Source organism: Cucumis sativus, chromosome 5, assembly GCF_000004075.3.
Source record: "Cucumis sativus cultivar 9930 chromosome 5, Cucumber_9930_V3, whole genome shotgun sequence".
Classification (NCBI taxonomy): Eukaryota; Viridiplantae; Streptophyta; class Magnoliopsida; order Cucurbitales; family Cucurbitaceae; genus Cucumis; species Cucumis sativus.
This window is the reverse complement of record NC_026659.2, coordinates 4,876,127-4,890,152: the sequence shown is the minus strand read 5'-3', so window position 1 is coordinate 4,890,152 and position 14,026 is coordinate 4,876,127. Positions and strand designations below refer to the sequence as shown.

The following is a 14,026-nucleotide window of genomic DNA, read 5'->3' as shown; positions in this document are numbered from 1 at the left end:
GTATTAAATTTTAGTTTTCAATTTCAATTCATTTAATTAATTTATTTCTTTTGCAAATTTTAATTTTCATTCTTTTTCTCAATATTGTGTTTTTAATATTTTACCGTTTTCATTTTTTAAAACAATGTTATTTAAATAATTTGATTTCATTTTGAAATTACTCACAAAAATATATATGATTCCATTATTAAATAAATAATTATAAAATATTATAAAAAAATTAAATAAACTAAAAGAAATATTGAAGTAATTGGACTCTTTCCACACCATTGGTCTTGACATTTGACAAAACTTTTGCGCGTGCTCTGTGTCACAATCGCAGTGTTTCAACCTTAGGACAGACGATTGTTTGACACTTGTTTTAACTCGATGAACCAATCAACCGATCAAAATGAGAAAGTTGCGGACAACGTCGACGTATGTCATAAACTTCCAAATGCGATAAGAAAGAAATACATTTAAATAGACGTTACAATAGACATTAAAGACCGTCAGTTGCAAGGAAAAATAATTGCAAAGAGTACAATTAATGCTTGGGTAGGGTAGACTTAAAATGAAAGGCAATTACTTAAAATGTATGTCTCCCCTATAGTACATTTTGAACATTTTCAGCTAAGCTTGTATATGAAAATGCTGAAACGTCGCACCCAAACTTTATGACTTAAAATGAAAATCAACTACCTAAAATATGAGACATAGACTTAAAATGAAAGACAACTACCTAAACTAGATATGAGACATAAAGATAAACTTTGGACAAATATGACTGTGACACTCTGCACATGGCTAAAAACGTCGGTTGTGACTGAATTAGGGAAAGTCACATACCCATGTACACAACTTCAATTTTGGAAATAATTTAGTTTAAAAAACAAATATGTTTGTTTATGTTTTCAATATAGCTTATTTTTTTTCCATACATAAAATTTTTAAAATCACTCTGTCATATTCAAAATCACTACGACACACAACACATCTTTTACTCACTAAAAAACGATTGGTTTGGAATTTTCAATTTTAAATACAATTTTCATAACAACCAAGTTAATTTTAATTTATTTAAATCATGTTTTAGAGTGCTTTGGCTAATAGCAATTAGCTAAGAGTAGTTTGAGTTGATTTACACGGTGAATTGTTGTCTTACCTTTTGGTACATATCAAAATTGTATTATTCTTAATGAATATATTAACATATATCTTACTAGAAATTTGTTATTACATATACTCTCAAGTCAAGTTTTAAATTCATACATCCTACTAAAAAATTGTTATTACATATCTTTGGAGTCAAGTTTTAAATTCACATACCCTACTAGACATTTCTAATGTAGTGAAGTTAAATACCATTTTGTTCTTTAAAGTTTAAAATAGAGCAAATCTGGAAACGTATGGATTAAAATTATACTTCATTCCAAACCTTATAATAGATAGACATTTTTAACTTTACTAAGAGGAGTATGTTTGAAATTACAACTTTGATGTTATGTATGAAGTTCAGAGTGATTTACACCTAAAAAGCTTTACCAAAATAGGGATTGACACTAAAATTAAGAAGAATTAGAAAGAATATTGAACACAATCATTCCTTCATTCTTCAAACAAGAGAATTATTTTTGTTATCCAATAACATAACGTTGTAAGAATGATATTAACAATCTGTTGTTTAATTTTCTAACAAAAAAACTTAAGGTAGTAAATTAGTAAACATGGAATATCAAATAGAACATTAATAGATGTTTATAGTTTCTAATTTAACTTTGGGTGTTATTATCTTCTATTATGAAACCAAATTAAATTTACGCCACATCTATTAAAAACAAATTTTAAAATGCAACAACTAAAATTCAATCTCTAACCTTTAAGTAAAAAGGTGTGCCAACTAATTCTACTCGTAAACGTGGCCAACTATACAGTTCAATGAAGTTGGAGTTCTATTATGGTAAACAAGTCCCTCACTTCTTTTTACGTGATAGATTTGTTATTGCAGGTCCCTTTATAGGTTTAGGTCTTTTCTGAAAACATTTACAATCTTGACAAAGAAAGTTTTTTTAAGACAACCCCAAACCCTTTCAGTTTCAACGTCAATATTAACAATAGTCATTTAATTCTACAAATAAATGAATACCTATTACTACATATCTTCATTTTTCATTGTTAAAAAGTTCGTGATAAATTTAGTAGTAGTAGATGTTTTGTTTGATTATTGTGTTGTATTCTTAACATTTTATCATTTTTGGTTTTAGTGAATCAGATTTAATATAATATCTATACGAGTAAATGTACTATCATGCATTGTCTCAATATGCTCAATTGGATATGCAGTACAATACAAAGAAACAAGCTTAATTGCATAATAGAATTTTCACAGTGGTAAACCATGAATCTTTCCTCACTTCTACAAATCTAGTGACAAAACCATGGACCAAAATAACCAAATCAAACAAACTAAAGATTATCAATGATCAATCAAAGACTAAGAAGCATGTATAGTGTATCCATGTGAACACATGTCAAGACACTTAAACTTGCTAGCATAGAACATTAGTTGACTAAACTATCAGGTCTTTTAAGCATATAAATGACTCGATTCAATTACTAGACTTTACTTCTACTATGAAAAATAATATATGTAAACTAAAAACCAAATGTATCCTTGCCAAGTCGTTTAAAATATTTAAAATATGGTGTTTCACCGTAAAGGTTTGATTGGTGTCGGAATGTACGACGATGTACCCAAAAAAACCAAGTCATAGCTGGTCAATAAGAGATAAAGAGATGTTCATCCATGTCTTTGGAAAAAATCTAAACTAGCAGTATGTTTAGAAAATTTTTAGGCTTTATCAAGAGGGTTTCATTTACGAAAATAACCATAAATATGGTTTGATGACCAAATCCATCTCCAACCGATGAATCATGTCAGTGATTCTTTCCAAGGTTCTATTAAAAAAATGTTGTGAATTCTTACGTTTTAAGGTTAATACTAATTTCATCGCTCAAATTTGGTTCTTTCTTAATAGTATAGGTCGCCCTTTCAGAACCATATTAAAATCAGACCAAAACAGAAAATAAGAAATTGTTATGATTTGAGAATTTTAAACTCCAATTAGTTCTTAATTTTTATTTTTTCCCTCTGCTTGGTTTGATTTGGGAATTTATTCCACAATTTGTCCAAACTTACATGTCTTGATTTGTGAAATAATTATTTTTTTTGTTAAAGATAGAAAATTTGGTCCATGGAGTATTTTTTAATTGCATTTGGGTTCCACAGTTTTCGAGCTCAACAAGTTCAGCTTCCTCTTCCTGCACAATGGCATAACATGGGGACTAAATGTTCTACAAAATACAGTACATTGTAAAACAATTTAACATATTATTTAGTTAGTGACTATCGTTACAAACTTGCGAGTATTAGACTGTACCAATATTTCTAAGCAAGATCCAAGAGTTTTTATTAAAACTTCAATCAAAACTCTTTCTCGAGATTCGCACTTCAATCGAGATTTAAAACGAATATTTTTTAATCAAAAGAAGTTCGAGAGTAAAAAATATATCATTTTAAAAGCAAATTAATATCAAAACTGAGAACCCCAAAAAGCATTTTCACGAATCTGAGTTCTACTAAGAAACCCAACGTGAAGAGGGAAAATGAAAAGAAATATGAGATGGAATCAGTAGACAAAATGGGATAGAAGAAACCCATCATCTGTGGATATCATCCCTACGGTTGTCTGGCCGCTGCCTGATCTCCCAAACGCCCTTTTTCCTTTCCCGGAAAATTTTACTTTCCCGAGAAAATTCAAGGGAGAATGAGCAATCAAACTTTCGTTATAGCATTCATTGTTCGATGAGAAAACATATGCCCACAGATAAAATCTTGTTGACTCACATAATGAACAACGAATGCAAATCAAATCAAACAAAAAACAACTAGGGCTCATATCAAGTGTATAGAAATTTAAAAGAACCCGTCACCGTGAGAGAAAACCCTAGTCCAAAAGAAATCACGAGAAAACAGAAGCGAAAGAAGATAGAAGAAAGTTCAGAAGATACCAAAGCCATCATTAGAAGACGGCGGCACCTTGAATCAATCCTCTTCTCCTCTGTCGATCGCTATTCTCGGAAAAAAATCGGAACAGGGATTTCAATTTCGAATCCCACTCGAGCCTCTCTCTTTCTAATCATAGCCCATAAACGTCTGGGAAAAACAGAGAGAGCAGAAGGAGAAACCCGAGTAATGGCAGATTAGAGAAAGAAATGGCGATTACGAGTGGAGAAGAAGAGATCGGATATTGAAGGCTTCTTGGTTTGCGGTGAAGAATGCGGCGAAACTGAGATTAAATAGACACAGTTTTGGGCTCGAAATTGAAGTGCTAGGGTTTTTTCACGATCTTAGACGACATGTCGAAATACTTGGGTTGGACCCGTTCTTATTTTAACGGTATTGCTGAACGACAGGTCCGTATGCTTTTTTTAAAAAATAAATATTTATTTATTTATTCTTCGCAATATGCTATTTTTATTATTATTTCTAATTGAAAAATTGGTAATTTTGCCAGAAAAATATATCAAATTATTGTTATGTTTTTTAAACATTTTGGTAGATTTTCTATGTTTAATAACAATTTTAAAATTTTTTAGAAATATTTATTTATTCTTGACAATATGAATTTGAATATTTTGTTTTGTTATATTAGCGTACAACCAATTTATAAACCAATGTTAACTCATGGACTTTTCTTATTTGGTTACTCAATCGGTAAATCTTTTAAGTTTTTGTTACATTTATGTAAATTACTCGTAAATATATTTTATTGTTAGATTATTTAAAAATATATATTTTATGTTTAAGTATTAAATTTTAGTTTTCAATTTCAATTCATTTAATTAATTTCTTTCTTTTGCAAATCTTAATTTTCATTCTCTTTCTCAAGAATGTGTTTTTAATATTTTACCATTTTCATTTTTTAAAATAATGTTATTTAAATAATTTGATTTCATTTTTAAAATAATATTATTTAAATAATTTGATTTCATTTTGAAATTACTCAAAAAAAATATATATGATTTCATTATTAAATAAATAATTTTAAACATTACAAAAAAAAAATGAACTGAACGAAATATTGAAGTGGGTGGACTCTTTTCACAACAATGGTTTTGACATTTGACAAAACTTATGCACTATGACATGACTAAAAACGTAGGTTATGACTAAATTAAGGGAAGGTGTAAACAATTTCGCTCTTGGCAATAGTTTAGTTTGAAAAACAATTGTGTATGTTTATTTTTTCAATATACCTTATTTTTGTCAATATTTGAAAAACAACCTTATTTATTTTTACCAATATTTGAAAAACAAAATTATTTTGTAACTTTTTCCACGTGTTTAAAAATAATTTTAAAATATTCAAAATTACTTTTGTCATATTCAAAATCAGCGTGAAACACAACACATCTTTTACTCACTAAAAATTCACACTACACATCTTTTACTCACTAAAAAATAATTGCCTTAGAATTTTCAATTTTAAATAGAATTTTCATAACAATCAAGATTTAAAATAATGTTTTAGAGTACTTTGGCTACTAGCAATTAGCTATGAGTAGTTTGACTTTATTTACATGGTGAATTGTTGTCTTTACCTTTTGGTACCTATCAAAATTGTATTAATTTTAATAAATATATTAATATAACAATAACCCAACTTTATAGGTTTATTTCAGTTATTTTACCGTATTTAAAGTTTAAATTGAATATAAGAAACAACTCATTCATAAATGGAGGACAAAACATGTATGAACTCCTCCAACATCCATTCATTGCAATTTCAAAATCTAATATCCATTTTCCCCCTTTCCTCAGAGAAAATTATTTATTATAATAGCATATGAATCCACTAATCAAAGTTAAATTCTACATATATATATAGAACTTAACAAGCGAATGAAGACATGATATGATACAGGTGAAAGGACAAGAGTTATCCTTCTTAAAAAACAACATTTTGAACAAACTAAAACATTAAACAGCACAAATTGTGATTAACAAAAATAATTGAAGACTTACCGTTTATTGGTTGGAGACAGATGGGTTGCCTAAGAAGTTCACTATCCTATTCAAAAAATTCAACCCAAATACAGTTTCCTCACAGTTTACTTTCACAGTTACATGTAAAGGTTCTAAGCATTTTCCTTCGACGGTCAGTGAAACCAAGCACGGGATTGAGTTGCTCAGAATCTCTGAGCTAAACCGAAGGCACAGACCAGTTGCGTCGTCAAGAAAGTTAGCCACCGGGAGTTCCATGGATACTAAGAAAATGTTTGCATTGCCTAGCATCTTCAATGCTAAGCTCTTGCAGATTAGAAGAAATTTATCTTCTTCTATTGGACTCTCATTCTTTTCATCGTTAACCTTCCCAAGGTGGTCAGTGAATGTACATCTGAAGAACACAGAACAGCCGAGTTAAATCATCTACTTATTCCTGACAACTTTCATTTGCTATAGAATTAAAATACTGATAAAATTAAAAATCAGGCCACCTTCAAGTTCCTTTGTCCTCTTATCTAATCGTTCGGATGCATAAATACTTCTTCGAGATAGGAGGTTCAAAGTTGGATAAAGTTTAAGAATGCGGGGAAATAATTGTAGAACATAAACATATACAAATATAAATACGGCAAGAACCTAAAATATCAAAAAGGGGCGCAGGGGCTTTATGGAAAAACTAGGCCAAGAAGAGGAAAGATGGATCTTGCAAATACAGCTAAAAGAAGGTACCCATTTATTCATGCACGTGTTTGTGATATGTATCAAACTCAATCCTTTTATTTTACCACTACTGCCATCGATGGTTGGCATACTTATAATATGTACAATACTTAAATATCATCGATTAGCAAAACGAGGGTAAAGACAAAAGAAAAAACTATAAACGCATGTTGTCAATTCAGTTCATTTTTTATGCTTATGGTAAAATGAAAGGTGGTCGGGATTTACTAACCTCCTCATGTACTCGAACATTCCTGGTAGCTGAGACTCCTTAGCTGTGAAGGCTTCAATGTCCATAGGCAGTGGTTTCACGAAATATCCAATGTCAGGGTGCAGCTTAATAGGATGCTTCCTCCCATTACAGTACAAATTTAACTTCATAGGTAAGAGGTGGTGATTGAATTGAACCTCAAGAATTCTATTGACTGTCTGATCAGGTCCTAGAGATGTAATATTTTCCATGGAAACTGGTGTTGTTACAGTGTTATTAGATGTCGAGGACCTGCAGAATTAACAATTTTTAAAGAAGTTAGGCACTATATGGAAACAAAAAAAAAAAAAAAAAATTGAAGGATCGTAGAGGAATAGATGAATTACAATCATGACTGAACTAAAGAAGTTAGGCATTAGTTGTCGAGTGCCTCACTACTATTTGGGCATAGAGTTCAAATAAGACATGCATGGTACAAGTACAACTTAATATATATCTAGATTTATCCATGCTTACTAGAAGCAGCCCGTAGTTGAAAACGTGAGCTGACAGCAAAGTGTTATTAGATGATATGAATGATCAAAAAACATGTTCAACTAAACCTCACCTCTCACTTCTCACAAGAATTTCGTCTTTTGAATCTATAGCTTTGTCGGATTCCTCATGAGTCAACATAATTTCCGTCATTGGCTCAGCAGAACAGTTTTTGAAGGATGCTTCAATGCAAACATGAAGAGGAGATATGCTTGAAATCTGAGATGAAAATGAGTACTCCACCTTCAAGCCATTTCCAGTAGCAGGATCCAAAAGTTGATAGTTTTTACGTATTACATGTTTCCCAAGATTTCCTATAGATATTCTAGCAGAGGATCTTCGAACTTCAGCCTTCTCTGAGGTACTTAAACTTGCTAAATTTGGCTGTTCATTCAGCCATGATTCTAGGGCATTCTTTGACATCAATTCATCTAACTCTGCAGAACCAGAGGCCGAGGCTCCATTCTGAATTTTATGAGTACTGCCATGATCGGAAAGTTCGATTAAAGGATCAGCACCAGCATTTTCGTGTTGACGATTTGCCCCATAACTTTCATCCCTGCCACTAGAACCACTCAAAGAATGCTGAGAACTATAATCTGAAGCACTGTCCTCCTCATCCGAGGATCCAGAAGATGACTCCGTATTATCTGTCTCATATGAATCACCATCTCCTGATGTACTTGCAGCTTCATCCAAGGTGCATGGTTTTGGAAGAGGTTCATAACCTGGAGCTGCATGAAAAACTATCTGTGAAAGAGATCCCGGAAGATAAAATCGATAATTGATAGGTTCAGGTTGTATTGGTTTTAGTTGTCCTCCAAAAATGCGCTCTGCAAGTTCCCATGACTGATCTCTAGGTTTAGATAGACTCTCTTCAGGAGCTTCCATATCCAAATGGGATGACAGGAGCTTCTGAATAAAGGCTGCACGGTCACGAAGGTCATAATTTAAATCACATTTTCCCACTTCGAGCATATAGCCTAAAATTACTTTAAAAGTTGGCATGTCTTCCTCCTTTGATCGCAATAAGACCTACAGTAAATGCAAAATCCATAAAAGCATATTATGTAAATAATAGTTTAACATTACTTAAACTGATTAATTAACAGTAGACCAAAAATAGTTATCTAACATTTCCATTCATCTTATTCTCACACAACCCTTGAACTAGATGAACTCAGAATGTGAAGAGTGGCTTATAGAAGATATATAGATTCAAAAATAAAATATGAAAAAGAAAATCCGCAAATGCCAAATGCAGTTTCTCAAAATACCTTAATCATTGTATTCAGTATCTGAAGCTTCGTTTCCAGTGCTTCTGAAATAAATGATCTTGCAAGATACTTAGCCACGATAACCAACATCCTTGGAATAATATCCCCCAAAGTGCTATACTCCCCTACCATCCAAATAATCATGGCACGGGCTGCAGGGACCTTGACCGAATCCAAACTACGAATCAACTGAATAATTACCTGCAAAAAGTGTAAAGTACTTTAAATCAGATTTCAAATAATATACTGTGCATTTTTAAGGAGGGCATATTATATTATATATAAAAAGGTTGAAGCTCTTCCACATGCAAATTGAAATTTCTTTTTCCAAGACTATCATTCATGCGAAGATGAATTATAAAAATTATAAATTCAATCATAAAACCAGAATGACTGTCAGACTATAAACAGCAATGAAATGACTGGCCTGTTAATGTATATTATATGTCAACATAGTCAATAGACTGGTACAAGTTAGAATATAATAAAGTGATATTAAGCAAAAGGTTATATAGCTCAAAGAGATAGGTAAGTGCCTTCTCATAGCTGGCTGGATCTTCCTTTACAATAAACTTGATGGATGTAATTGCTTGAGTCAGTACAGCTGCCTCTTCATCCATGGCTCCATTGTCACAAGTTGAAGTGTCTGTAAACTTTCCATTTTAGAGTTGGACCAAGAAAAGGAAGAAACTTTAAAGAAAGCACGAATTGCGTACCCTGTCTTATTAAAGACAACAGCCCATTCAAACACATTTTGGCTATTTTTGGGAGCCGCCCAGCACATAAGCCAATTGCAGCAACCGTATCAGCTGCAAACCTTCTGTTTGGGTTTCTAATGTAATCCTAGAAACAAAAGAGAAAGGTTTGTGAACATCAAAAGTCTGAAGCCTAATGCAACCAAAGAATAAATTCAATATATAAACAATTGAAATTCCTTAGGTTCAATGATAATGAAGCAGAGAAGATGGGAAATGACTATTACCAAGAGGTACAAACTAACTAGATATTTCAATTTACTTCGTTAACTCCCCAACAAATTACTGCTTGCCAAACCTTACATATGTTAGGGACTCATGTATCTTTATCACTAATCTTCGGTATTTAGCTTCTAAGTTAGAGCTCTCGTAAGCAACCCTTTTTTGGGGTATATTTCATCTCAAGGAGCATTTCAAAGGGAGGGCTTTACCCAAGGAATTGGCCCTCCAGATAAATCTGGAAATAGTAATTTACTCGTGAGTTTAATCTGGCTGATATTTTTCATCCAGCTCTATTTTCAGCTTCTAGGTGGTTTCTTTCACAAGGTTGTTAAATTTCATTTACTTAAATGCCAGAAAATTGGAGAGCCTTTTTTTTTAATTTCTTGGTGATGTTGAGGATGTGGTTTCTTATCAGTCCTGTCTTCTTTTCTTTCTTGTAACAAAAGTTTAGGAGGTAAACTAATTTTACAATCACCACATGACAACAAAAAAATAAAATGGTGGGTAAAAAAAGGAAGGAAATGCATAAATATTACCTGAAACTCATTAAAGATTGATAAAATAGATGAATCGGTAGCAATGGACGATAGTATCTCAAGCTTCAATGCTTTTACTTGATACGAATCCGAAGAGCAGATGAAGAAGTTTTCATAGTGTGGCGCAAAGAGAGAAGGCATTGCCTTAGCAAACACTTGAATATTGCAGAGAACCTGTGGAGGTCAATTGACATTTCTTACCATCTGAAAATGGAAAACTACTGGATGATAAAATTGCAGTTAAACACAAGCAAGACCAAAAAGTGTATACATATATATAGATGCATGCAGTTATTTACTTATTCAGGCATTGCTTCAACTTTTAGTTTTGAACTATGAAAAATGCAACATTTTTATTATGGACTGAGAAGCATACAATATCAACAAACAGCCCTTCATCTTAATAGGAGAATAGCTAACATTTGTATAGTGTAAGACCCCTAATTTAGGTAGGAGGGGCATATTAGTAATTAGAGAGTAAGTGGTTAGAGCTTTTGTTTATAAATAGTGAAAGTGAGATGGGAGCAAGTGGGAAGGTTTTGGTCGTAATTTCTTGTGGAAAACATTGGGAGAGAGTAGCCCTCTCGAAAGGCTGTATTATACTGTAGTTTCTTGTCATGTGGTATCCTAACATATAGCTCAATTGGGCATGGGCTAAATTCTCAACTAAGAGATCAAAAGTTTAAATCCCCATTTCCACATGTTGAATTAAAAAAAAAACCTCAATGTGTGTGTCATGATAAAATATACAAAAGCAATAACTTAAGCTTACAGCACATTCACTCCCTACCATCTTTCCAAATCCCTTTTAGTATAGCCAATTGAGACGAAAATAATTTCCCCTGGAACCATCATCTCAGATTTTCATATGGATTTATACAAATGTAACATTGAGATCTTCTATTTTGGAGGTGTCATTTAATTTAACTATTAGACTTTATCATTATTCCAAATGAAAATTATGATTGAAGAACATGTATATAATTCGCTTATTGGAGGATTATCTAAGCTGCTCAAAGTGGACAGATTAGTATGTGTATGAACATAATTAGGCAATGAAGCCATTTATAATATTTAGCCTCCCAATTGAAAAATAAGTTTAGACAAATAATATCAAGAACAAGCAAATACCACATATTTTGCAGCATCACATGATCTGAGTAGAAACACTAACGGTTTAACAATTCTTTTTATGTTTTCCCTTGGAGCCATAATCCAGTGCACGCCAGCAGCAGCAAGAACCACTGCACTATTATTGCTCCATAACAAAGGTGACGTACACTGCAATAAGATCCTGATATCATCATTCTCCTTAATAGACACAAAATGTCCATCATCCATTTTAGGAAAAACTTCATTCGAACAACTTAGTCGCGATAAATATTCATCTGGCCCTTCATTATAACATCTGGATATCATATTTGTTAATGCCGTCTCATTAAATCCATTCATCTCACTATCTTCATTGGCTGATGTAAAATTGTTTGCAACGTCATTCTTTTCTGAACTAGAATCCTCTACAGATTGCAGAGAATACATAATGGATTCTCTAACAAGCCCAATACTTGCTACAGCATAGCGCAAAAGGATTCCAATCAAGATTATTTGACCCCATTCCTCAACATCAGGTAAGACCTCACACAACCTTCTATAATTTTTTCCAATCAAAGTCAAATCGTTTGGACAGATAGAAGCAAAGGCAGCAGCAGCAGCACCAACGACACCAGGGGAGGAATCACCCAACAATATCAGCACAATCTGCAAAATATTGCAAACTTAATTAAAAGTGCAGTAGCACTCAGTAAACATAATGACCTTCTTAGGAGTAGGAACACTGAAGATCAGGGTTGATCTAGTCAAGAATAAACATATCTACACTTCACCCTCTATTGGACCTTCTAATAAGCATGCATGATATAATGACGACACTTTACTTGACAAGTCAAGAATCAAGCAAACCTCTTTAATATCTGAGGAAATTTCTTCCAACCGCAAATCATGAAGCTTTGGAAGAGCATTGGCCGCACATTTTCTGACATACACAGAAGGGTCCCTGGCACCTTTCCTCACTGCCACAAGAGCAAGAGGTGCAATGGCATGGAGGCGAATTCCTGCCATGGTTCGTAAAGCCCATGCCCTCACAAGAGGATTCGTATCCCCCAAATCCTTCTGGAAACAATTAATAGACAGCAACGCTTCATTCGGACGCCTAAAGTGCAAAACATAACTTACGTAAATATCACACCTCAAACATTCACCAATGGACAACAAATCACAACACACAAGCACCTAATGATGATCGAATATGGCCCATATTAAGAGGCTAAAACTATGACTTTTTAAGCTACAATAATCGTCCAGGACACAGCCATTACTCTAGATGAAAGAACAAGGGTATTTATGATTCAGAAACTAGAATCCGAAATATACCATACTTTTCAGCATAATGCAAGAGGTACAAGTAAACGAGCTTCTTCACCTCCAATGTCTGAGATGCAACATTCTTAACAACCTGAAGTTGCAATCAAACTAAAAGTACTCAGAATATATAACCACTAAGTCCCCCAAAGCTCAACGAATTAACTGCCAAATTTCAAGCAATTGAGCGTGGACACAATTCATAATTATAGAGAGAAAGAAATTATGCTTCATTAAACAGAACCTGAGGGAAGAAGTTGGAAACATCAAAACCCTGAGCAATAAGAGCAAGTAAGCGCTTGAGTGCCTCGCATTTCTCGGAGTCAAACTTGCTGTCGAGCAAGGGAGCGATGTTAACATCCTCGGGATCGTCGTAGAGGTGGGCGTCTGTGCCGATCCGAAACACCATGGTCGAAGCCTTACTCAGCGTATCGGAAGTTGATCCAAATTGAGTGAACATTTCTAGATTCGAATTGTAGCGTGCGAATTGCAAAGTATCTGAAGAGAATCTGGGTAAAGGATTGAGAATTTGGCAGGGGATGGGAGTTAATCCCGGTCAGTTTGGTGAATTGAAGAACGAATTGTATTTACGGCGCCATTGCTTTGAGTTTATTGAAGAAACCAAGCGACTTGGCGCAAGGGAGAGTAGAAGTACGATGGATTTTTATTTTATTTTATTTTTGGGTAAGAACTAAGAAGAATGGTTTTTTAATGTCAAAGTTAAATCTAAATAGGAAATTGCAAAATTCAATACCCTACTACTCTTTTCTTCCTTCAACTTTTAATTTTATTAATTCAATCCTCACACCCCAAAATTCTATCAAATTACACCTTCAAATTATATAATTTAAATTTATATAATATATTATTACGAAACATCTATATTTCATCTAATTTTTACTAACTATTATAAGTTTAGATCTTATCTTATTTCATCTAATTTTTACTAACTATTATAAGTTTAGAGCTTATCTTAAACTACACGAAAGTTTGAGCATAATTTTTGCAATTAAAAGTTTGAGGGTTGAAAGCTTAGACTTTTAAAACACTGTCAAAACAAAATTTTAATTTATGTTTAGGATGTGTAAGAAAAAGTTAAAACAATAATAAAATTTTAATTTATAAATTTTAATTCAAAGAGGTAATTTGGTTCAAAGTAAGTTTTATAAATGTGTAAGAAAAAGTTAAAACAATAATAAAATAAAAATAAGGTTTCTTCAGAAAAAATAATTATAAAAAAATCATTCCAAATTAGTGGTCGCAAGTAACAAAGATGTATGAAATAGTGATATTTCCAATATAAT

The 14,026-nt window shown here is 32.6% G+C and overlaps 1 protein-coding gene, 1 long non-coding RNA gene and 1 other non-coding gene across 4 annotated transcripts; all 3 read right to left on the bottom strand.

Annotated features, from left to right (window-relative positions):
• Positions 1–548: 548 nt before the first annotated feature.
• On the bottom strand, positions 549–4,390 carry LOC116403665. The gene is made up of 2 exons (XR_004216436.1): positions 4,051–4,390; positions 549–3,300 (listed from the first exon to the last, which is right to left on the bottom strand). It is a non-coding gene; the product is annotated as an uncharacterized LOC116403665 (long non-coding RNA).
• LOC116404169 lies at positions 3,654–3,804 on the bottom strand. Its single transcript, XR_004217110.1, has one exon. It is a non-coding gene; the product is annotated as a small nucleolar RNA snoR143 (small nucleolar RNA).
• A 1,436-nt stretch (positions 4,391–5,826) lies between the features above and the next one.
• Positions 5,827–13,409, bottom strand: LOC101219192 (AP3-complex subunit beta-A). Of its 2 annotated transcripts, XM_004147638.3 has the most exons (11): positions 12,967–13,409; positions 12,740–12,816; positions 12,264–12,513; positions 11,436–12,062; positions 10,305–10,478; positions 9,508–9,634; positions 9,328–9,437; positions 8,792–8,992; positions 7,588–8,549; positions 7,002–7,271; positions 5,827–6,440 (listed from the first exon to the last, which is right to left on the bottom strand). In XM_004147638.3, exons 1-11 carry the CDS (start codon positions 13,180–13,182, stop codon positions 6,071–6,073), a joined length of 3,384 nt encoding a protein of 1,127 aa, XP_004147686.1. In that variant the 5' UTR covers positions 13,183–13,409; the 3' UTR covers positions 5,827–6,070. The 2 variants fall into 2 exon arrangements, with proteins under 2 accessions (XP_004147686.1, XP_011654953.1); XM_011656651.2 differs by lacking the exon at positions 12,967–13,409 and having other exon boundaries at positions 12,735–12,822.
• Between the last annotated feature and the right edge of the window lie 617 nt (positions 13,410–14,026).

Bases quoted from the DNA above. Each gene is read 5' to 3' on its own strand.
- LOC101219192 (XM_004147638.3), bottom strand. From the start codon at position 13,182: ATGTTCACTCAATTTGGATCAACTTCCGATACGCTGAGTAAGGCTTCG. The intron at 9,635-10,304 runs GTAATATTTATG...TTTTGTTTCTAG, and splicing joins CAATCTTTAATGAGTTTCAG to GATTACATTAGAAACCCAAA. The intron at 9,438-9,507 runs GTACGCAATTCG...GAAAGTTTACAG, and splicing joins GTTGTCTTTAATAAGACAGG to ACACTTCAACTTGTGACAAT.